Genomic DNA, 24815 nt, shown 5'->3' on the forward strand with positions numbered 1-24815 from the left:
TAATGAATGAATCTAAATATTAATGTCCAATTTACATAGCCATTCAATTGCATCTGGGGAGCATTCCACAAAGTCCTGGAGGTTTCCACGGTAGGCACGATTTAGGCAATCTGAAACACAATGACTTATGGTCTGTCTAGGCGATCCACAATCACACTGTGGACTTTCTGCACGACCCCATTTGAACAGAGAATCAGCACATTTACCATGTCCGGTACGTATGCGATTAAGCCTCGCCCAGGTGGGCCGGGGCAGACCCGATCCGATGAAACCCTGGGTTGGGATGGATATCTGAATATAGTCTGCTGCTATTGTTGGCATCCATCTTGTGGACCATTGCCTTTGTATATCATAGGAATCACCAATTGTTCGGGCAGTTCTGATTGGAGGATTTCTAGACCTCAGTCGCTGGTGCTCTTTTGAGATGTCTGGTATGTCTTGATGGATTGGTAATTGTATGTTGGCTACAATTTTCTGATACTCTCTCACTAATGCTGCTGTACGGCCTAGATCTGGTGGAGCAATATTGCTCAAAGTAGGCAGCCATCTCACTGGGGTTGATTTTATTGTTCCAGTGATTATTCTCATGGTTTGATTAAGTTGGACATCGATTTTGTTTGTATGTGCACTATTTAACCATACTGGTGCACAATATTCTGCCACTGAAAAAACCAAAGCTAGAGCAGAGGTCCGAAGAGTATCTGCAGAAGCACCCCAAGTTGTTCCAGCAAGTTTTGTTATTATATTGTTTCTTGTTCTCAGTTTACCGGCTGCGTTTGTAAGATGGCTTTTGAAGGTGAGTGTTCTATCAAGTGTGATGCCTAGATATTTGGGGTTGTTGTTATGTTTGATAGCTGCATCATTCAGAGTTACATTGAGGGTATCGCCCGCAAGTTGATTCGACAGGTGAAAGAGACAGGTTTCAGTTTTGCTTGTGTTAGGACGTAAGCGCCAGTTCTTAAAGTAGTTACTAAGTGTAGTTAGGTCCTCGTTTAGAGCTCGTTCTCCAGCTTCCTTACTATTATCTTGGAAGCCAATGGCCAGGTCGTCTGCATAAGCGAATTTTCTCGATTTTGTTTCAGGTATATCCGCCGTATAAAGGTTAAATAATAAAGGAGCTAGCACTGAGCCTTGAGGTAAGCCGTTGTTAAGTTTTCTAACGCTACTTCGTGCATCATTTATATATACCTGAAACAGTCTGTTAGTTAGTAGATTGTTTATCAGCTGGCAAGTTTTGAGACAGGGTAGATTTTCATCAACTTATAAATAAGACCCTCTCTCCACACAGTGTCATAGGCAGCCGTAAGGTCTATAAATGTTATGGCAGATTTTTCACGTCTTTCAAAGCCAGCTTCGATGAATGTAGTTAAGGACAGCACTTGGTCACAACAGCTTCGTCCTTTTCTAAATCCAGCTTGCTCAATTGGTACAGCGTCCTCAATGGTGTTACATATTCTATTATATAAGAGTCGTTCTAGTAATTTATAACAGCAACTGAGTAAGGCGATAGGCCGGTAACTTTCAGGCAGCTTGTTGTCTTTGCCAGGCTTCTGGATTGCGATAATTTTTGTTCTTTTGAATTCTGGGGGTAGCATAGCTGTAGTCACAATGTCGCTAAAGAATTCTTTGAGCCATTGTCTTGTTTTTGTACCAGTGTGGACTATAAACTCAGGATATACTCCATCGAAACCAGCTGCTTTTCCCGTTTTGGTTTGGTTAAGCGCTTCGTTTATTTCATCCAATGAGAAGGCACGTGAGTATTCTGATGATGCGGGGGTATTTGCTTTAAGTTGTTTAAGAGCTTTTTTTACCATCGATGTATGAGTTTTCTCAGATGGAGCTCGAGAGTTCTCAATTATTCTATTGGCTATCTTATTTGGCTCAATTGTTGATTTGTTTAAGTGTTGTGCTCTGCTTGCTTCGCCCAGTTTGCGGATCAGTCCCCATGCCTTCCGACTGGAACGGGAGAAATCAATATGTTCTATATTCCAGTGCACTGTATAAGTGAAATCATATGAGAAATTACACAGTGTAAAGTCCATTAGGTTAAGGACAAAAAAGGGGATTTAAAAAATTATTATTAATCAATTAAAATCATACATCGGGCTAATGCATTCAATAATTATTGATATAAAATACGTTCATACGGAATGAACGAAAGTGATTGTAAGAATGAATAGAATTGCTTGTAAGAAAAACCGTATTTATTGTGGGAATGAACGGAATTAATTGTAACAATAAACGGAAATAATTGTAGAAATAAACGAAATACCTTAGGAGAAATAACACTGTTATTGACACAACGAATCGTCTTCGTCGGTCAATTAACGACGTTGTTGTTTCAATAAGTAGTGTTCGTTGGCTCAGTGAACAGAGTTCGTAATATCAATAAATAGTGTTCGTTGACTCAGTGAACAGAGTTCGCAATACCAATAAACTGATATTATGGTATACATAATGAATGTTCATCCATTCAATACACGTAATACATTGGCTCAACTGACGAACATAATGAATTGATGAACATCGCTTTGTTGTTCCAATAAAACCAAGAATTGGACAAATTTTAAGTATTGCGTTTGTTGTCTGAATTAACATTTTTATTGATAATACGTACCTTTTTCGTTGAGTGTAATAAAGTAATATTTTTATAAACAATAAAAATGTTTGTCTTTCTATAATTCTCTTTCTTTTGATTTGATTTAGCCAATTTTATTAGGGTTATGGAATGCAATTGTAGATTCCCCCATTGTCTATCATTTATCGGTCCGTTTGCCACGCAAATTTTAGTAGGCTCATATTTTAAGTTGTTGCCAGAATGTTTGCTTTTCGGAGGAAGATATCTATAGTGCTTTTGTACTTTAGATTTCTATTTGTTGTATTTGCTTCAACAAAATTTTTGATTAATTTTTAACTAATTGTATTTACGTATTTAATTTAATTTTTTAAATTACATGGATATAACTATACAGTAATGAGCGCGCTAATAACCGGCAAAATAGCTCAAAAGATGGAAAACATATTACGTTTTACATATTAGGTGAGATAAAAAGAGATGAGACGAGTAGAGGTGGGAAATTTAGCGATAGAAACCTATAAATTTACATTATATTGATTGTTTCCCACCTTTAGACGTATCAGAGGAGTATGTCAATTAAAACTGTCACTGTCATAGTGGTAGTTGCCACACTCGTCCAATACTTCTAAAGCTGATAAACAATCAAAATAATGTAAATTCATATGTTTCTATCGCTAAATTTCCCACCTCTAATAATTTCATCTCTTTTTATCTCACAACTTAATATGGTTTCCGTCTATTACGTTATTTTGCCGGTTATTAGCGCACTCATCACTGTATAACACTCATTTATATTCCCTTGCTTAATATAACCGTTTGTTCTAGGCAATATGATAAAATAATTGTTCCAAAAAGCAGCACGATACCTCACCTGATATTTTTCTACACCGATTGGTGTTTTCAGTGCATTCAAACTGCCCCGTATTGTCGAAAATTAGTAGATTATTTAGAGCCGCTAGGAATAAATTTCGTCACTGTCCATTCTGGGAGAGAAAAGAATTTGGGCAGACGATTAAGTATTCACACATTACCTTGTTTAGTTTTGTTGTTAGATGGAGATATATTTGTTTATAAGGAAACTATCACTAGCATTCAAAGGATAATAGGTAAGTGAAATATATTGTTTGCAAATAGTAATCTACATTATTAGGGATTCTCTCAGTAGCACGTTTAAAAATTCTCTCATAGACCAGGACGGATCTGTTTTGAGGTGGATGTGAGAGGTGGCATTCGGATTTTTGCAGATAAAGTTAGGTGACAACTTCAATAATTATAATTGACTTATGCTTCTTTTCAAATATGCCCGGAACATTAATAAACAATTTAAATACACTCCTGGCCAAAAAAACCGGGACACCTTGAAAATAGGTCATTTTTGATGTCACGTATCTTCTAAACCTGTTGTCCGATTTTAGTGATTTTTTTAATATATTATAGCCTTATTCTTTAACAATATCGCTGTGATAATATTGTTGCTAGACCGGTAAATTGTCATTGTATACCGGGTGTATCAATCAAACTGTGTTTTTTTCTCAAAGTTCGCCACACCCTGTAGAATATTCTAGCAATTATAAAATACTAAAATTAAAACCCAACTATAGCCTCATGTTTTCTTAACATTTTGTTTGTTTGATTCATTCTCTTATGTTGGATAATAAAAAAGTTAGGTACTTTAACAACTAGCCATGTTTTCATCAATGCAGGAAGATTTAAAATAAGTATAACAAACTTTAAGGGGTAATTTGCATGAAAAAATAGTGACAGTTTGCTTTATAAACGTATGTTCGCAAATGCTTTGTTTCTGAGATACAGGGTGTTGAAATTTTTCTTACAAACTGACGGTTTATGTATTGCTCTAAAACCGGTTGAGGTATGCAAATGAAATTTGGTAGGTTTTAAGAGAAAGTTATTGCGCATTTTTGACGTACAATTAAAAATTTTATATTCACCATTGGCGTGCATACGAGTAACAAGACCCGGTAGTATGACCCGTATGCACGCCAATGGTGAATATACAATTTTTAATTGTACGTCAAAAATGCGCAATAACTTTCTCTTAAAACCTACCAAATTTCATTTGCATACCTCAACCGGTTTTAGAGCAATAAATAAATCATCAATTTATAACAAACAATTCAACATCCCGTATCTTGGAAACGAAGCATTTGCGAACATACGTTTATAAAGCAAACTGTCATTATTTTTTCATTCAAATTACCCCTTAAAGTTTGTTATACTTATTTAAAATCTCCCTGTATTGATGAAAAACATGGCTAGTTGTTAAAGTACCTAACTTTTTTATTATACAACATAGGAGAATGAATCAAAAAACAGAATGTTAATAAAACATGAGGCTATAGCTGGTTTTAATTTTAGTATTTTATAAATGCTAGAATATTCTACAGGGTGTGGCGAACTTTGAGAAAAAAACACAGTTTAATTGATACACCCGGTATACAATGACAATTTACCTGTCTAGCAACAATATTATCACAGCGATATTGTTAAAGAATAAGGCTATAACATATTAAAAAAATCACTAAAATCGGACCACAGGTTTAGGAGATACGTGACATCAAAAATGACCTATTTTTAAGGTGTCCAGGTTTTTTTGGCCAGGAGTGTATTTAAAAATTTCGAAAAATATCGATTTTTTTCTACTTTCATTGCTCATAACTTTAAAACGATTCATTTTGGAACAAAGTCGTAGGGAAAGAAAATAAAGATAATTGAATTTTGTATATTAAACGACTGCTTTAAAATGTCTTAAATTATTACCCTTTCTGTGAAATGGCAATAAATAGAAAATAACGGGGCAAAAAAGACTGTTTTTATTCAATGTTTTTAAACCACTTTGGTTGCACTTAGAACCTTCATAACTGACTTAGAAAATTCTTACAGCATACTTAAACCGTCCACCAAATTTCATTAAAATCGACCTAATATATTTTGCATAATAATTTTTTCTCTAAATCTAAATCTAAATTTTTTTTCTACAACCGTGTTAAAAATGCAATTTTTAGCACTCCATACGATCGTTAAAAATGCTACTTGAAGGCACTAGTGCTTTATAAGGTTCGTTCCAAGACGACACATTTGTACGATCCCTTGAACCGTCACGAAATCGATTGGACTGTTTTAATGCGCAGAATCGAACTTGAACGGTTTTCTTTCGATCCCGAACCGATTACCGGTACGTAACCCTCTTGGAACGTATTTGTGTATCATTTCAAGTTCGAGTTGCGCCTGAGCCATTTTCAGTACGAGTACCAACAGTACCATCACAGTACCACTAGTAGTTTGCCAGATGGTTAGAAATTATCATTTCTAACATGTTTAGTAAACATCACTTTAACTTCAAAATCTTCCTCAGAATCGATATCTGACATAAAATCGCTGTCTTCTATGTAAAAAAAATTATCCATATTTTTAAGATTAATTTGAAAAAAAGAATTAATAATTATTTAAACGAAAATCAAGATTCACAGGTACTAATATCGTGGATTATTCTATTATTGAATCATCAGCTGATCTCATAGCAGTGACCAGTAAAAATGAAAACAATCCAACTGCGCAAGTCAGTACAAATAGTTTCTGCTTGAAGGCATGTATCAAAAGGGCCGTTCAGTTACCGATTTCGAAACAGTACATGGATCGCTTGGAACAACACAGTGTACGATACGAATCATCGTTCATGTTCGCTTGGAACGCATTTTTTGTAATGCGCATGACGAGGGCAGTACGAAGGACGGTTTTCATGTCACTTGGAACGCGCGTCTTGTATACAGGGTGTAACAAAAATACAGGTCATAAATGAAATCACATATTCTGGGACCAAAAATAGTTCGATTGAACCTAACTTACCTTAGTACAAATATGCTCATAAAAAAAGTTACAGCCCTTTGAAGTTACAAAATGAAAATTGATTTTTTCGAATATATCGAAAACTATTGGAGATTTTTTATTGGAAATGGACATGTGGCATTCTTATGGCAGGAATATTTTAAAGAAAAATTATAGTGAAATTTGTGCACCCATAAAAATTTTATGGGGGTTTTGTTCCCTTAAACCCCCCCTAACTCTTGTGTACATTTCAATTAAATTATTCTTGTGGTACCATTAGTTAAATTCAATATTTTTAAAACTTTTTTGGCTCTTAGTATTTTTTCGATAAGGCAGTTTTTATCGAGTTGCGGCTTCTTTTTTAATATGTTTACATAAAGATTTTATGGGGGTTTTGTTCCTTTAAACCCCCCAAATGGTTGTGTACGTTCCAATTAAAGTATTACTGCGATACCATTAGTTAAACACGGTATTTTTAAAACTTTTTTGATTCTTTGTATTTTTTCGAGAAGGCACCTTTTATCGAGGTGTGGCTTCTTTTTAAATATGGTTCAAAATATACCTAAAAATATAAATCATAAATAAATTTTCATATTATTACCAAGTCTCCATAATCGTACTTAACCATATACAAATAATGTGGTGGATTTGAAAAATATTCAAAATATCTTGATAAAAACTGACTTTTCGAAAAAGTACTAAGAGGCAAAAAAGTTTTTAAAACATTGTGTTTAACTAATGGTAGTACAATAAAAATTAAATTGGAACGTAGACAAAAGTTTGGGGGGGTTTAAAGGAAAAAAACCCCCATACATTTTTTATGGGGTGTGTAAATTTCACTATAATTTTTTCTTAAGAGGATCGGTACGTATTTTCGGCTGCAATGCTATTCAAATGGGGATTCATTTTTTTCGAATCCTGAGAAAACTAATAAGTATTTTTGAAAAATTTAAACGCAGAATGAAAGATTACGTTGTTAGCGAGGGCCGAAAGTCCCTGAGAACTTCTATAATGTTTATTTTAATAAGTTACAGGGGTGAAAAACTAAAAGAAAATTTAGTGTGATTTTTAATTTCAAATATCTCATTCAAAATAAACTTTTTATTTATTCTAAGGGACTTTCGGCCCTCGGTAATAATTTAGTCCTTCATTCTGCGTTTAAATTTTTCAAAAATATTTATTGGTTTTTTTAGAATTTGAAAAAAATGAACACAATGCCGTGGTAATATTTTCCAAATCTATCTTTGTCTTACAACGCACTCAGCCGAATATAATATTGTCAGCATATATTGTCAGTCAGACACTGACAATCAGTGACAATTTTAAATATTTGACATTGCATCGGGAATATTTTGAAATATTGATTAAATATTATTGATATATAGTGTATATAATTGATTTAAGACGAGAACTTAATAAAAAGTTATTTATTGTGTATTATTTGTGGAAGATCCAAGCAGAGAATACATCAGGATAATATATTCTGTGATCCAAGTATTTTGTTGTTAAAGATGTTCAAAATTGTAAGCGTTCCATAACAATATATTATTAAAAAATCACTTTAACACTTTTCCTCTTTTCTTGATTGAGTATTAGTTTTTGTTGTACAAATAAATTATTACAATCACTGAATACATAGTTAGTGAAAAAATTATCACATTTATTAACTGAATTAATAATTTGCAATTATAAAAATAACAGTTATCCAAGAACATTCAAAAGCCATCTCTTTAAATTAATGATGACATTTTCAAGTAGAATGACATTCTAGTAATGTTTACATATCCATACCAGTGTGAATTTTACTACACGTAATTTGCCGTGTAAAGACAGATAAAGTAGGGATACACGTAAAATATTTGCGAATTATGTACCCATAGCCTTAAGATACTGCTGCCATAAGAATGCCACATGTCTATTTTCAATAAAAAATATATAATACTTTTCGATATATTGGAAAAAATCGATTTTCATTTTGTAACTTCAAAGGGCTGTAACTTTTTTTTGTGCACATTTGTACTAAGGTAAGTTAGGTTCAATCGAACTATTTTTGGTCCAATAATATGTAATTAAATTTATGACCTGTATTTTCGTTACACCCTGTATTAAGTATGGAGAACGGTAAGGGTTTTATACCGATCGAAGACAATTGTTTGGAGGAGGAGCGGAGCGACGACTCCAATTATTGTCTGAGATCGGTTACCCTTAACGTTCGACATGCTTATAACGTTTTTTGCACGATTGATACCATTATAAATTATAAAATTTAACATTTTCGTCATATTGACTAGTTTCATTCATTTTATCAAGATAGATACTTTGGTTGTTAGGTAGTAACTAGGGTGCATAACAACAATGGAGAATTGAGTTTTTATTTAGTTGTCAATAATTTTAAGTACAATTTTGATTATTATAAATTAAAATATGAGCGAAAGTGAATTTGAAGAAATTGAACGGGCTTGGGAAGAAGGGTGTTCCGCAATTATTCCCGAAAAATCCAAAATCGGTTATCAAAATACCTACCAAAGTTTTAAAAAATGATGCGAAGGCAAGAATTTAAGAATCGAAGAAAAGACTCTATTCGCATATTTCGTTCAAAGACATATGCAGTTGAAAGCTGCTGAAAGCCTCTGGGCAGAATATTCAATTATTAAATCCACCGTTTTTCTTTATGATGGCATTGATATTTCCAAGTTTTCAACTTTGATCGCGTATTTGAAGAGAAAAAATGTTGGATACTACTAATATATGCGATTCTGCAGGAGTTTCTCTTAGAAGTGAAACCACAGCCCAAACAAGTGGGATTTCATTAAATAATTTAACAAATTGTACCATAAGTTTCAATATTAATAAATAATTCGTTAGTTTTCTTTATTCTTTCAAAAAGTAAATTAAAATTAAGAGATTTTTTAACTCGACGGTAAGTGAATTACTTACCGTCGAGTTGGAGTACTTACCGTCGAGTTGGATTACTTACCGTCGAGTTGCTAGTAAATGTCACCTACTGACGTAAAATCTGTCACGGTAAACAGTCAAAAATGATCAATCGTGCAAAAAAATATTTTTAAGGCACTGCAGTTCGTATTGACTGTATAGGCAATTTTGATCTAATGTCAAAAAAATATAAAAATGGAATGTCAGTCAAGTTCAAGTAAAAGTTTTTGTAGATATTGTTCTGTAATTACGTTTGTAGAAAAAATATTGTATGATATGCGTGTTAAAAAGTACATTTTTAAGGCATTCATGTGCTTTAAACTTTCACATGCGTGCCTTAAACGTGTACTTTTAACACTTATATCATAAATAACTATTAAAAAATTTCAAATTTTTTAAAAACTTTCTGAACAAAAAGTAGACCATTTAGAAGTTTGCTAATTTTTTTTACATATAAAGAGGTTCTCTACCTATCTAATACACTTTACAGAATTAAAATCGAATTATTTAAGCGGCCTCAGCACTGTTTTAAAGTTATAAACAATATTTTGGCTTATAAATAAATACAGTGAGGAGGTTTGAGTTGGAATACATTCATTTTCTTGAGAATGGGAGACTCTGGAGATAAATCCCGGAACAGATCGATTTTTATTTTTAAATTATAATTTTTTGGCATAAATATCATACTAGTGACGTCATCTATCTGGGTGTGATGACGTAATCTAAATATTGGAACTAATTTATTCAAAAAAAAAATTTTAATTCAAACCCTGTATAAATAATTATGTTAACAGGTTCACTGTCCACAGACCACATATGGTCTGTGGACTAAAAGCACTACCAGTTCACAGACCATATGTGGTCTGTTCGTCGATACAATTTTCAGGTTGTTTATAAAAGTGGACGTGAGGATAATGGCCTTTATTATCTCGTAAAAGCCTATTCTCGAGAAAATGAATTTATGCCAACTCAAAACGTTCTCACTGTATTTGTTTATAAGCCAAAAGATTGTTTATAACTTTAAAACAGTGCTGAGGCCGCTTAAATAATCCGATTTTAATTCTGTAAAGTGTATTAGATAGGTAGAGAACTGCTTTATATGTAAAAAAATTAGCAAACTTCTAAATGGTCTACTTTTTCTTCAGAAAGGTTTTAAAAAATTTGAACTTAAAAAAAAACATTTAGATTGCAAAATTATTTTGCAAAATCTATCAGGTCGATTTTAATGAAATTTGGTGAACGATTTAAGTATGTTGTAAGAATTGTCTAAGCGAATTACTAAAGTTCTAAGTGCAACCAAAGTGGTTGAAAAACATTGAATAAAAACAGGCTTATTTTGCCCCCTTATTTTGTATTTATTGCTATTTTGCAGAAAGGGTAATAATTTAAGACATTTTTAACCAGTCGTTTATCATACAAAATTCAATTATCTTTATTTTATTTCCCTACGACTTTGTTCCAAAATGAATCGTTTTAAAGTTATAAGCAAAGAAAATAGAAAAAAATCGATGTTTTTCGAAATTTTTAAATACTTTAATTTTTTTATTAATGTTCCGGGCATATTTGAGAAGGAGCATAAGTCAATTATTATTGTTGAAGTTGTTACCTAACTTTATCTGCAAAAATCCGAATGCCACCTCGCATATCCAAAAATAGACCTTTATTCACAGATCCGCCCTGGTCTATCAGTGATCTGTTTAAATTTTAGAAACTAGAGCTTACTCTACTTACATACTAGGCTGTTCAATAAGTTTTGCGGTTCGATAAGAAAAACACAATTTTATGATTTGAAACATACTTTATTATTCAGTATAGTCTCCCTGAACACTAATACACTTGTTCCAATAAGATTCCAATTTATAAATTCCATCCCTGAAGTGAGAAACTGTAAGGGTTGCAAAATACGCTTCAACAGCTATTATTACGTCATCATCTGATGAAAAACGCTTTTGCCGCATGAATTTTCTTAGATACTGAAATAGATGGAGGTCGCTAGGGGCCAAATCTGATGAATACAGTGGATCCTCAATCCAACAATTCGAACTTTAATTCATGGATTTTAGCCATGGTTCTTCAGCTGGTCTAAAAGGTTACAATAATATACAGAATTTATTATTTTACCAGTTTGCAAGTAATCCACAAATAGAATTCACTTCGCGTCCCAAAAACTGATGCTAACACCTTCTTAGTCGATTTCTGGGCACGAACTCATTTCAGACCGAAGAACCAGGTTCACACCACTCTTTAGCCTCGTGTTTTGTTTCAGGATCATTGTGATAGACCCAAGTCTCATCTATAATGATGAATCCATATACAAAATCTACTTTATTCTTTCGAAAATGCTATAAATTTTATAAACTGAAATTTAGTTTTTCTTTTGCTATAATAAAGTTTCTAGCCAGGTAAGACGATGAAAAATGCCCCCAACTCGATTCGAATTCTATATAGGTCACCGTTAGCACATATAGAGATACTCACTTTCTGAAATTTTTAGCCCCCTAGGTGGTCACGTGACCCATCTAGAGCCTAATTAGGCTTTTTATGTTTTTATTTTTTATCTCATCTGCATGGAGAGCTAACGAAAAACTTTAAATAAAAAAGTTGTAGGTTTCAAAAAGTTGTGTCCGAAAAAAGTTTTTTTTTTTATTTTTGTCGGGAAAAATAAATTTTAGGACGATTTTAAAATTTTAAATGGGTATAAAAAAATAACTAAGACATGTTTTCACGAAAAACATTTATAACGTGTATTTTTTTATAATATTTCACCCTGAATTTTTTTCAGATTTGTAAAATTGGTGAAACGTACTTTTAAAAATAAAAACCGCATTTCTTTGCTTTTTAATACAATTTTATATAGGGTGTTTAAAAAAAGGTAACACCGTCACTAGAATAGGCAAAAAACTGAAAAACCATGGGGGTCTGCTTAATAAAATTTTTTTTCCATTTTCAAGATACAGGGCGTTGTACAAAACAAAATTTTACACATTTTTTACGATTTTGACGAAACTACTGGCAACATTGTAATAAAATTTGGTAGGTTTTAAGAGTTAGTTATTGTGCATTTTTTGACATACAATTAAGAATTTTATATTCATCGTTGGCGCGCATACGGGTAATGGTCTGAAGTTTTTTAAGAAAAAAAGATAGTACGCCACTGACATATTTCAAATTAACAATCATTTTTGAATTCCTCCTGAATTTTTTGTTAAAATAGAATTTTAACAAAACGTTGAAAATTCGGATGGCCCGGAAGCCTTGTCCGGGACGCCGGGACACGACTTCGTAATTCGGGCCATGTCCCGGATTTTTCGGGCTAGTTGGTCACACTATTTATGAGCATACTTTCTGAATTCATCATTTTAAGAAAATCTTCATTGAAAATATGCGAAACCCATGATATTTTTAGGATTCATCACAATTAGCATCACAATTCGAACGCTTTTAATTTGTTAAGCATTGTGTTTTTTAATGTCCATGTCTCACAACCATATGATATGATATACCAAGACCACACATAATATTTCAGGATTTTCTTACGAATATGCATCAACAGGTTTCTGTTACACAAAACTGATTTCTAGGTCGTAAAAGCCTTACGTGATATTTCGATCCTGGTTACCTATTATGTCTTTATCAGGGTCACAATTTACGCTTAATCAGCTGTCAAGGTATTTAAAAGGCTTACACGTTCTATCTTCTCTCCATTAAGGGAAAGCAGATGTTACGGTTCACTTTATTTATTTAATACAGGGTGTTTCATTAATAATTGTCCGTATAGTAACTGGAGAAACCTTAGTACAAAATAAGAAGATTTAACCTAAATTACTTAAATAAAATGTGGTTCCTTAAGGTGATACAGTAGCGATCAACAGGTAGCAAAAACGCGTTCCAAGATTGCAGCTGTAATTTTGAATATTTTTTCGAGATATTTGGCACACGTATTCGTAATATAATAAAGAATGGCGGTACAGAGCCCAATTTGAAAAATATATTAATATGTGGAAATTACTGTGTAATTAAATCCAATATTAAAAAAACGAGCCTGTACCGCCATTAAGAAGAACAAAAAATACATTTTCTTCAAATAAACTTTTTTATCCGACGCCTAGATTTTGTGTCATTTTGGAACTACAGTGGAACCCCGATAAGTCGGCCCCCGATAACCCGGAACTCCGGCTAACCCGGACCGATTTTTATCAGACAAACATTTCAACAATAAAAATGTATTGCTGTTACAAAATCTCGTGAACCTAATTCATTCATTTGGTGACGTTAATATACGAACGAAACGATTGATGAATCCGACATTACTGAAAATATCAGGGTGCAGATGGGACCCTGCCGCGCAATTCGCAGCAAATAAAATAGTCGTATGTTTTTGGCTTAATTTTATTTCGGTTATACATACGCATTTTCAAGGTTCACGAGGTTTTGTACCAACTCTATGTAATATAATATTTGAGAGATAATGGAACCGGATTGAACTACATATAGCATAGTAAAAATGACTCATGGCACACCACATTCATTGTCGAAAACAACTGGCACCTGTATTATCCTATATTTGAAACTGTCAGCATTGTTTAGAAAAGACTATTAAAATTCTTTTTTAACAATGGTCTTAGTCATCACTTTTATTAAATAACATAACATCAGATACGGTATTGTGTGTAGTAAAGTCGTGTTTTGTAATCGTTCGTAAATTTTACAAATTTTGTAATCGTACAAAACGTAAAAATGTTGTAGTGACAATGGAAAAGAAACTAGAAGCATTAAGTAGAATTGATAAAGGTGAATCTTGCAGCATTATATTATGGTGTCGGTACATCTACAGTATCGGATTGGAAGAAAAATAGAACTAAAATCGAAGAATTTTTTTTTTCAAAATGATAATAACAAAAGACAGTTTGGACAATCGGTGCAAAGCTAATAAAGCTAAGAATGAGACTTTTGACGACGCTTTGTATGTGTGGTTTTGTGTGGAATGCGAACGTGGTTTATCAGTGTCTGTGTGACAATTATAACAGAGTTTATCTGTAAGCATACCATATTTTATTAATTTTTACCATTTTCTCCGGCTAACCCGGATTTTCGATAACCCGGATCGGCCGCGGTCCCAATTAATCCGAGTTAACGGGGTTCCACTGTACTAAAATTTTTTATTTCATTAGTAGTTCCAAAATGACGCAAAATCTAGGCATCGGGTAAAAAAGTTTATTTGAAGAAAGTGTATTTTTTTGTTCTTCTTAATGGCGGTACAGGCTCGTTTTTTTTAATATTGTATTTAATTACAGAGTAATTTCCACATATTAATATATTTTTCAAATTGGGCTCTGTACCGCCATTCTTTATTATATTACGAATACGTGTGCCCAATATCTCGAAAAAATATTCAAAATTACAGCCGCAATCTTAGAAAGCGTTTTCGCTACCTGTTGATCGCTACTGTTTCCTCTTAATGAGTTACAGGGTGTTTTATCTATAAATTTAAAAACTATTTTTGCTCAGCATTTTAAAACTGTTCGACGTATACTTTTTATACTTGGCAGAAAGTATAGGTACTATACAAACTACTAAATTCTGTTAAACAAACGTTTCTGTCTATTACCAGAGGCGTACGACGGGGGAAAGTGAATGGTTGACCCTTTCCAAATTCTACACCACTGGCGGAATTTTTATTTTAGTTCAATTTTTGGATTCTCCAATACTTTCTATGAAAATAATAATTCGCAACGATAAAGTCATTCGTTTTCGAGATTTTTGAAGTTAAAAATGAAACGACACAGTTATTTTGATTAATGTATTGTGTCGCTTCATTTTTAATTTCAAATATCTCGAAAACTAATCATTTTATCGTTACGAATGAAGAGTATATTATTTACATAAAAAGTATTGAAAAATTAAAAAATTGCACTAAAATAGCAATTTCGTCAGTGGCGTAGAATTTGGGTAGGGTCAACCAGCCACTATCCCCCGTCGTACGCCTCTCATAGTAGCTAGAAACGTTTATTTATCTTAATTTAGTAGGGTGAACAGTACCTACAATTTCTGCCAAGTATGATAAGGATACGCCAAATAGTTTTAAAGTACTGGGTACAAATAATTTTTAAATTTTAATCATATGAATCATAGCATAAATTAATCAAAATAACTGTGCCGTTTCATATTTAACTTCAAATATCTCGAAAACTAATGACTTTTTCGTTACCAATGAGGAGTATATTGTTTACGTAGAAAGTATTGGAGAATCTAAAAATGGCACTAAAATAGTAATTCCTCCAGTGGCGTAGAATTTGAGAAGGGTCAACCATTCACTATCCCCTGTCGTACGCCTCTGGTTGTAGCTAGAAACGTTTGTTTATTATAATTTAGTAGAGTGTATAGTATTCGCACTTTCTGCCAAGTATGAAAATAATACGTCGAATAGTTTAAAATTCTGAGGAAAAATAGTTTTTAAATTTTTAGTTAAAACACCCTCTAACTCAGTAAGAAACCACATTTTATTTAAGTGTTTTAGGGTAAATCTTCATATTTTGTGCTAAGGTTTGTCCAGTTACTATATGGACAATTATTAATGAAACACCCTATATATGATCTGTTGATCTATATTAATCTTTCCAACTTCCATCCATTTTGTCTTTGAAATGTTAGTTTTAAGCCCTCTCCGATAACTTACTTCACTGACTAGATTTACTAATGCCTGAAGATCTTGTAAATTTTCTGCAAGAACGGCTGTATCGTCAGCGTATCTGATATTGTTGATTACTTCTCCGCATAATTTTACTCTCCCTTGTTTGTCATCCAAAGCCACCTTAAAGAATTCTTCAGAGCATAGATTAAAAAGACTGGGTAACAAAATACAACCCTGTCGTACTCCACGTTTGATGGGTAGTGTTTCAGTATAACTATCTCCCATTTCGACAGAGGGTACTTGATTGCAATATAAGTATTTTAGCAGTTTTATATCGTAGTGGTCAAGTCCTGCTGTCCGCAGGCGATTGAAAAGTGTATCGTCTTTTACTCGGTCGAATGCCTTCTCGAAGTCGATGGAACAAAGAAAATATTTGGCAATTGAAAATATACATTGCTTCAATTATATTTAGATATATTTGTTTAATAATTTGTATTTATTTGCAGAATTTATAAGAAATAAAATGCCGTATAAATTAGTAGCTAAAGTGACATCAGAAGATGTTGACGACTTTTTAAATGGCTGGGAAGACAATAGAGTTAGGGGACTAATATTTGAGCCCAGAAGTACAATTAGATTGCGATATTTGGTCACTGCCTTTCATTTTAGACATAGAGCAGCTTTTGGGTAAGCTTAATTTGTAGTTACATATATCCACAAAACAACTGGTCGATAACATTTTTAAATAATGATTGTATCAAACGTTCTGTTGTATGAATAATTCATTTATTTGACGCTTCAAATAGGCGGCGGTTTACCCCTAAAAGACGCTTAGAAACGGAATATACAGACTATTTTTTTTTCTACCGCACCACACTTTTTATATCCGATTCTAAATATTTTTCAAAGTTCTAAAGTTTTTTTTTATTTTTCCAAGTGGACCGGAAATTGTTATTAACAAATAACATAAAAAAAAGAATGTGTGTACTTTGTACGCACGTAAGAAGTTATACTTCTATTATATGATTTCAACGAAATCAATATACTTTAAACAGTTTATTTATATTTAATTTAAATATTAAACTCATTTTAATACTTACTACTTTCCAAAAATTTTTATTAAAACAATACCAAAAATTAAAAAAATAAAAGAATAAAACACACACAAACACATTGAAAAATGCCACAAAGAAATGATTTTTGAACAAATTGTTGCCAAAAATTTTAACTAAATACGTATTTTCTGAAAAAAAATATATATAATAATATACTTACAATCATAAAATATATAAAAATAAAATAAAAAAGAATGTGTGTGTACTTTGTACGCACGTAAGAAGTTATACTTCTATTATATGATTTCAACGAAATTAATATACTTTAAACAGTTTATTTATATTTTATTTAAATATTAAACTAATTTCAATACTTACTACCTTTCAAAATTTTTTATTAAAACGGTACCAAAAATTTAAAAAATAAAAGAAGAAAACACACACAAACACATTGAAAAATGCCACAAATAATTTCTGAACAATAATTGTCGGAAAAAATTTTAACAAATACGTATTTTCTGAAAAAAAATTTTATAATAAATATATGTACTTACAATCATAAAATGTATAAAAAAAAATGAAAGTTTCTATTGGGGTTCGAACCCGCTTATGTTCGCGCAGTTAGTATTAAAATTCATTCATCTTACACTTTTACCCACGGACGCACATGCATCATGTGGAAAGATCGACTAACTAAACGGTTTAAACTTTTGACAGTTCCGAATTTAACCAAATTATTTTGATTTTTGTGGAATTGAAATATGTATTAAAATCAATGAACTGTCAATACGAATGGAATGGCCCCGTCCCATTCAAATAGTGAAGCGAGATTGACGTCAACATACAAGAGAGAGCTCCTGAGAGAGACAGAAAAGGATCAGGTAAAATTTGACAGGCCGTGTAATTTGAGTTGCCTCTTACAACTTAAATCGGGGAAATGTACCTCATATTTTTTTAACTTGGTATCAGGGGTGATAGGCAGTATTTAAAAATTAAGTTAAGTTAATAAATTTAAAAAAATATGAGGTCTATTTCTCCGATTTAAATTAATATAGGCGACTCAAATTACACGGCCTGCCAAATTTTACCTGATCCTTTTCTGTCTCTCTCAGGACCTCTCTCTTATATGTTGGCGGCATTAATTTTCTTCATGCCTATTCCATACCTATTGACAGTTCGTTGATTAAAATACAACAAAACATAGAGTAAGAAAACAATATATTAGGTGAATATTGATAGAAATTTTGATGGTAATCAAATTATGTAAATCAAAGCATTACATACTATTTTGGTAGGTTCATTTTAAGTTTTCCAAATAGGTAGGTACATATGTAATTTTTTATTGGGATACTGAAACATTTACAATTATTACGTACCTGTCGCTTTTAAAAACTATTTAAAAATGCACTACAATTATAAACTTGCTTTTTTCTCTGCCATCACAACAATAAAAACTAATAGACATAACTTTTGTTTATCCATAATCTCCAATTATTGACAAATTATGAAGAATTATTGACAGATGATTATACCACCCAATCAGATCCCGTATAACGTTTGAGTGACTAAAACCATACTGTCGGTGTGCGCATGCGCCCAGGATAATAAAAATTCACCCTCGTGCCTAAAGAAGTATAACTTCAAAAAATAGTAACTTGCATTGGAGATCGAACCCGCTTCCCGTCGATCCCGCCGTCCGAAAATCAAAGCGCTTTCCCATTGCGCGACCTTCGCGTATCTGTCATATTATGGGAATATACACCAACTGAACGTTTACACCATAAACTTTTTGGCAGTTGTTTATTACTTATATGAATTTAATCAAATTAGTTTTATTTTTGTGGAATTAAAGGAATATTTTGTGGAATAACAATATATTAGGTGAATATTGGTAGAAATTTTGATGGTAATAAAATTATGTAAATCAAAGCATTACATACTATTTTGGTAGGTTCATTTTAAATTTTCCAAATAGGTAGGTACACTTTGCGTCAAAAAAACTGGTACAACTCTTATAACCGAAAATCGTATTTTTCAAGTTGTGTAAGTTGGTCTTGTCAAATGTATCATTCTAATTTCTAGGGCATCGTTGACAGTTCAACGAAAATATTATTCAACTCTTAAGCCAGTTTTCGGACAGACCAACCATCTTCTATTTTAGAAATTATTCTCGTTTTATCACACTGACGTGGCATCGTTAAAAATTTACTTTGACCAACTTGTCCAATCTGACAGATGTTAAGTAATTAAATAAGTCATCGAGGACTGGACGTATTGCTTTTTATTATGTTTAATCGTTCAATTATAGTTATAAGTGGGTTTTTTAAGATTAGCTTAACCCTATTTCTGTTTATTAAATTTATTAGATACGGTTTTTTGTTATTAATGATAAAAATTATACCTATCTATAAACTTTATAATATTATATTTTTAAATGTTATTTTTTTTATTTAGATTTAGTGCAATTCGGTTATCTGTAATGGCAACAACGAAGTGATTCACGAATCATTGTGTCAAGTTCGAACACAGGTTTACATTGGGAAAAAAAAGTGTACCAGTTTTTTATGACGGGAAGTGTACCTATGTAATTTTTTATTAGGATACTGAAACATTTACAACTATTACGTACCTGTCGCTTTTAAAAACTATTTAAAAAGTCACTACAATTATAAACTTGCTTTTTTCTCTGCCATCACAACAATAAAAACTAATATACACAACATTTTGGTTTATCCATAATCTCCATATTGAACAATTATTGACAGATGATGTTAACACCCAATCAGATTCCGTATAACGTTTGAGCGACTAATACCATACTGTTGGTGTGCGCATGCGCCCAGTAAAATAAAAATTCACCCTCGTGCCTAAACAAGTATAACCAAATACTATAGACTGTAATACAACTCTTGACATTTCCCATTAATTTTGAGGAAGCAAAAAAATAGCGCCATCTAGCGGTATGAGTAGGATAACCAGAGCAATATAACCTTACATTATAATAATAATAATAATATCGTATGGCATTTTTGCCGGGGAGATCCTTTCGGATAGTTCCAGCGCCAATTACATCTTTAACCCTGTTTCAAGTAACTAGTGTCGATGTACACTAGCCCAGGGGGACCGACGGCTTAACGTACTCTCCGAGGCACGGTGAGACGGCTCGTGTCATTATTGGAAATGAAAATGGTTTGTCTTTGGCAGGGATCGAACCCACGTCTACTGGCGTATGAGGCCAGCGTTTATGCCGTTACCCACGGCCGCTCACCTTACATTTATAAAATTGCTTTATTATTGTTTTTGTATAAGTGTTTGAACTATTTTTATTTTAATTTAATTTAGCAAAATTAGCTCGTTATTCAAAAATTTATAAAATTAAATTTGAATGTTTACGTCAAATTTTACGTTGTCAAAACGTAGTTCAACTCAAGCCGACAGTGGCGCTAGTGGCAACGTGCTTCCAGATTTCTGTGGGAGTTGGATGTATTACAGTCAATAGTATTTGGTATAACTTCAAAAAATCAATTTTCAGAATCCCTTCGAATAAATTTTTTTTAAATAAATATTTTTTTATCTTTTTGTGATCTTTTCGACAAATGTATGTTTTTGAGTTATTTGCAATTTTTTGTTGAAAAAATGCATTAATTATAGTGATTTTTCTTCTAAAAGACTACTAAATGAATTATACCTATACAAAAAGCTTTATAATCTTTAAACCTTTGAGCACGTCAGAATATTTTGACAAGGATAAATGGTTTCTATCTCACTGAAAACATGGACCAAAATATTTCGAATATGCCTTTCAAACAGTCTTCCGCTGTCGAAACAGAAACCACTTATCTTTGTCAAAATATTCTTACTTGCAATTGAAGGTTTAAAGATTATAAATCTTTTCGTAGAATTACAATTCATTCAGTAGTTTTTTAGAAAAAAAAAACAAAAAAACACTAATAGTATGGTATAACTAGACCCAAACCCAGACATCCAAAGTGAAAGTTATCCTCCAACACCAATTTGTTATATATGGTCCACATAATGTTCAGAAAAAAGTCACACCATTTTGAGCGTCGGGTTTGGGAAGGAGAGGGGGAAGAAATTGGTAAATTCGTAGTTTTTTAAGTTTTCCGTCAATATTTCTAAATCTATGCGGTTTAGTATGAACAACCTTCTATACAAAAATGTTATACATTAAATTTGAAACAAAAAGGCCATAAGCATAATCCTTCTAAAATGGATAAATAAATTGGTCCAAAAAATGCCTAACCCAGACATTAAATGTATAAGTTTTCCTCCAACACCAAATTGTTCTATATGGTCCAGATATTGTTCAGTAAAAAGTTACACCATTTTGAGCGTCCGGTTTGGGGGGGGGGGGGGAGAAATCGGTAAATTAGTAGTTTTTTATGTTTTTCGTCAATATTTCTAAAAATATGCTTTAGCGTAAACAATGTTCTATACAAAAATGTTCTACATCAAATTTAAAACAAAAAAGCTCCTATACATAATTGTTATAAAATCAACGATTCCAGAGTTACGGAGGGTGAAAAGTGGAGGTTTTCGATACTTTTTTTATTTTTTGGGCAATTTATAATATTTTATAATATTTTTACTGATTGACAGAAATTTTCTTTAACAGGATTTGCTATTTTAGTGGCCGATGGTATGTTAGTGATAAGCCCTTGAAGAAACGTCAACCTCACCACCCAAAATCATCATCAATTGCCCAAAAAATATTAAAAGTATGGAAAACCTCAAAATTTCACCCTCCGTAACTCTGGAACCGTTGATTTTATAACAATTATGGATAGGATAATTTTTTTTTAAATTTTATGTAGAACGTTTTTGTATAGAACATTGTTTACGCTTAAACATAGTTTTAGAAATATTGACGAAAAACGTAAAGAAACTACTAATTTACCGACTTCTCCCCCATCTCCCCCTAAACCGGACGTTCAAAATGGTGTAATTTTTTACTGAACAATATGTAGACCATATAGAACAATTTGGTGTTGGAAGAAAACTTTTACTTTGGATGTCTGGGTTAGGCCTTTTTTTGGACCGATTATACTATACTACCTCCGTAACTTTGGGACCGTTCATTTTAGAAGGATTATGTATGGACCTTTTTTATTTCAAATTTAATGTAGAACATTTTTGTATAGAAGGTTGTTCATACTAGACCTCATAGTTTTAGAAATATTGACGAAAAACGTAAAAAACTACGAATTTACCGACTTCTCACCCCTCTCCCCCCCAAACCCGACGCTCAAAAAGGTGTGACTTTTTTCTGAACATTATATGGACTATATAGAACAATTTGGTGTTGGAGGATAACTTTCACTTTGGATGTCTGGGTTATGTTATTTTTTGAATCAATGCTATCATACTATAATTAATACATTTTTTCAACAAACATTGTAAATAGCTCGAAAAGGAAGCATTTTTCGAAAAATTACCAAGAGATAAAAAGTATTATTTTTTTGAGGAGATAGTACGCCTAAAAAATTGGATCTATGAGATCTCGGCGTCGCCGTTTTGGCGAGGCCATTTCGGCGTCGCCGTTTAGACGTCGAGCCAAGTTGATGTCAGCCGTTTCGGCGTCGGCCATTCCGGCGTAGGAATTAATTGGTGACGTTACCGGTTACTACTGTCAATTCAATAATTAAACAGTTGACTATAGACCTTACCTAGGGTTACTGATGTTGCCATGGTCACTTTAAAACAAGCGCGTTTTATATAACTTGATTAACAGATTCTACAGCATTGGCGTTGTTTAAATTAACAAAAACTAGTATCACTATAAAAAATATTTTATTTGTAAATACAATATTACATGTATTACATAATGTGTTTATATCCAATCTACAAAAATGATTAAACAAATATAAATTAAAATAAAGTATTTACATGTAATTATGTGCCAGTCCTCTTAGAAATTCTAAAATATTTCCGTTTACATCAAACTTTCTAACAAGCCGTGAAATACGATCATCCGCATTTCACTGTATTTACAACTAATAGTATATTACATACCTAGCGGGAAAGTACTCTATTTCAGCCGAGCGGCAAGGTAGTTTACCGAGGTGCGAAGCACCGAGGTAAACTACAGACGCGAGGCTAGAATGAGTTCCCGCGAGGTTTGTATACTATTTTACTCACAATCGGTTAGTAGTTTATGGATTTCTAATACTCACAATCTACCAATAATAATTTCGTTTCAAATATCTGTATCCATTTTCATTATGTGATAAGATGAATTATTTTAAGTAACCTGTGAGATCGTTGCTAGGTAACAAAACAAGTTTGTTGAATCTCACATTTAGGCGATACACGACGCCATTAATTGTACGTATAATCAAATTGTGTTTATTTTACAAAAATGTCTGATAGTGAATTTGAATGTACGCCACCAGAACTGCGGGTAGCTGCAGAGAGAGCTACTGAAGGAATAATTCCTGAAAAAAGCAGGGAGAGGTATGAAAACACCTATGAACTATACAGTAAATGGTGCGTGTTGTTTGCAGGTAGAAAAGTGACAGATGCTAGCCGGGAAAGTACTTTCCCCGCTAGCTGGGAAAGTAAAGTAAGTAATAAGTCGCTTCCTGATTACTTCAAAGGTTAGAAATCCATAAACTACTAACTGATTGTGAGTAAAATATATTTTTAGTGGTACTATTTTGTGTTTATTTAAACAATGTGCGTAAATCGAGTAAGGAATAAAAAGGGTTGCAGCGGTAGAAATGCAAAAAAGTAGTCGGTTGATGCTTTGCTTATGGGGAAACCGATCGCCTAAAATAAAGTGTTTACACTCCTAATATATAAGAAAATAGTTCAGACTAATATTTAAATAATAATTAAGTAAAATTTTTTTGTTTAGTTTTGTAGATTCACAAGAAATTAGAAATAAGTATCAATTACCACAGGATATGGACACTGTGTTGTTGTTTAATGAAAATACTTCCTACCCAATGGCTAGCGTTTCTATGAAAGACATTCCCACACCTACCTTACAGCACATTATATCATCAAACCAGTATCTTTCTTTACCTAGGTTATCGTCTCAAGTAAGTACATTTTCTATATGGATATGAAAATATTTAATTCTGAATGGGAGCTGTGCTTAATAAAAATCTTGAAAAGAAAGACATAAAAATAAATATATCTGGTAACATTTTACATGATAAGGTAGTCCATTCTTTCACGGTTTTGCTCAGAATTTTAAACTGCTTCGATGGACATGCAATTTGAAATACGCATAGGTAACTTTTGCCATAGGGGTGAGTGCGACCCCTTCTCGGGGATGAAAATATTTAACCTTTAAATAACTCCGGAAATCGATAGAGAATTCAATTTATAAAAGATGTTTTACATACTTTTCTCGGTAAGTCAATATTTTCCAAGTTATTCACCTTGAAATTGTTGATTTCATACCTAAAAAATGCACGTTTTTGAGTGGTTTTTCAAAAATAACTAAAAAGTCATACGAAATAAAAAAGAGACCTTTCAAAATAACAAGTCAAATGTTTTTATTTTATTTTTATCGCGGTTATACAACCCGAGTTACAACCTAATGAAGATGAAAGTTTATTTGAATTAACCTGTAATCGACACTTTTATCATCAGATAACGTAAAATAAGAGGGTGGTTTTAAGGGTTGAAAAATAATTATATACACTCACCGGCACAAAATTTCCCCACCCAAAATTTTTGATTAAGTTTGACAATTTATAACTTTATTATTTGTGCTCCGATTTTCAAGATTCTTTCTTTGGTT

At 32.5% G+C, this 24815-nt stretch overlaps 1 protein-coding gene across 1 annotated transcript in view; it reads left to right on the forward strand.

Annotated features, from left to right (window-relative positions):
- Window positions 1-24815, forward strand: part of LOC114328116 (dnaJ homolog subfamily C member 16) — a 99163-nt gene that overhangs the window by 13322 nt on the left and 61026 nt on the right. The window contains exons 3-5 of the mRNA XM_050644137.1: window positions 3404-3684; window positions 16493-16673; window positions 23919-24105. Of these exons, the coding sequence (XP_050500094.1) occupies window positions 3404-3684; window positions 16493-16673; window positions 23919-24105 (649 nt within the window). The remainder of the gene's footprint in view (window positions 1-3403; window positions 3685-16492; window positions 16674-23918; window positions 24106-24815) is intronic.

This window comes from Diabrotica virgifera, chromosome 2, assembly GCF_917563875.1.
Source record: "Diabrotica virgifera virgifera chromosome 2, PGI_DIABVI_V3a".
Lineage (NCBI taxonomy): Eukaryota > Metazoa > Arthropoda > Insecta > Coleoptera > Chrysomelidae > Diabrotica > Diabrotica virgifera.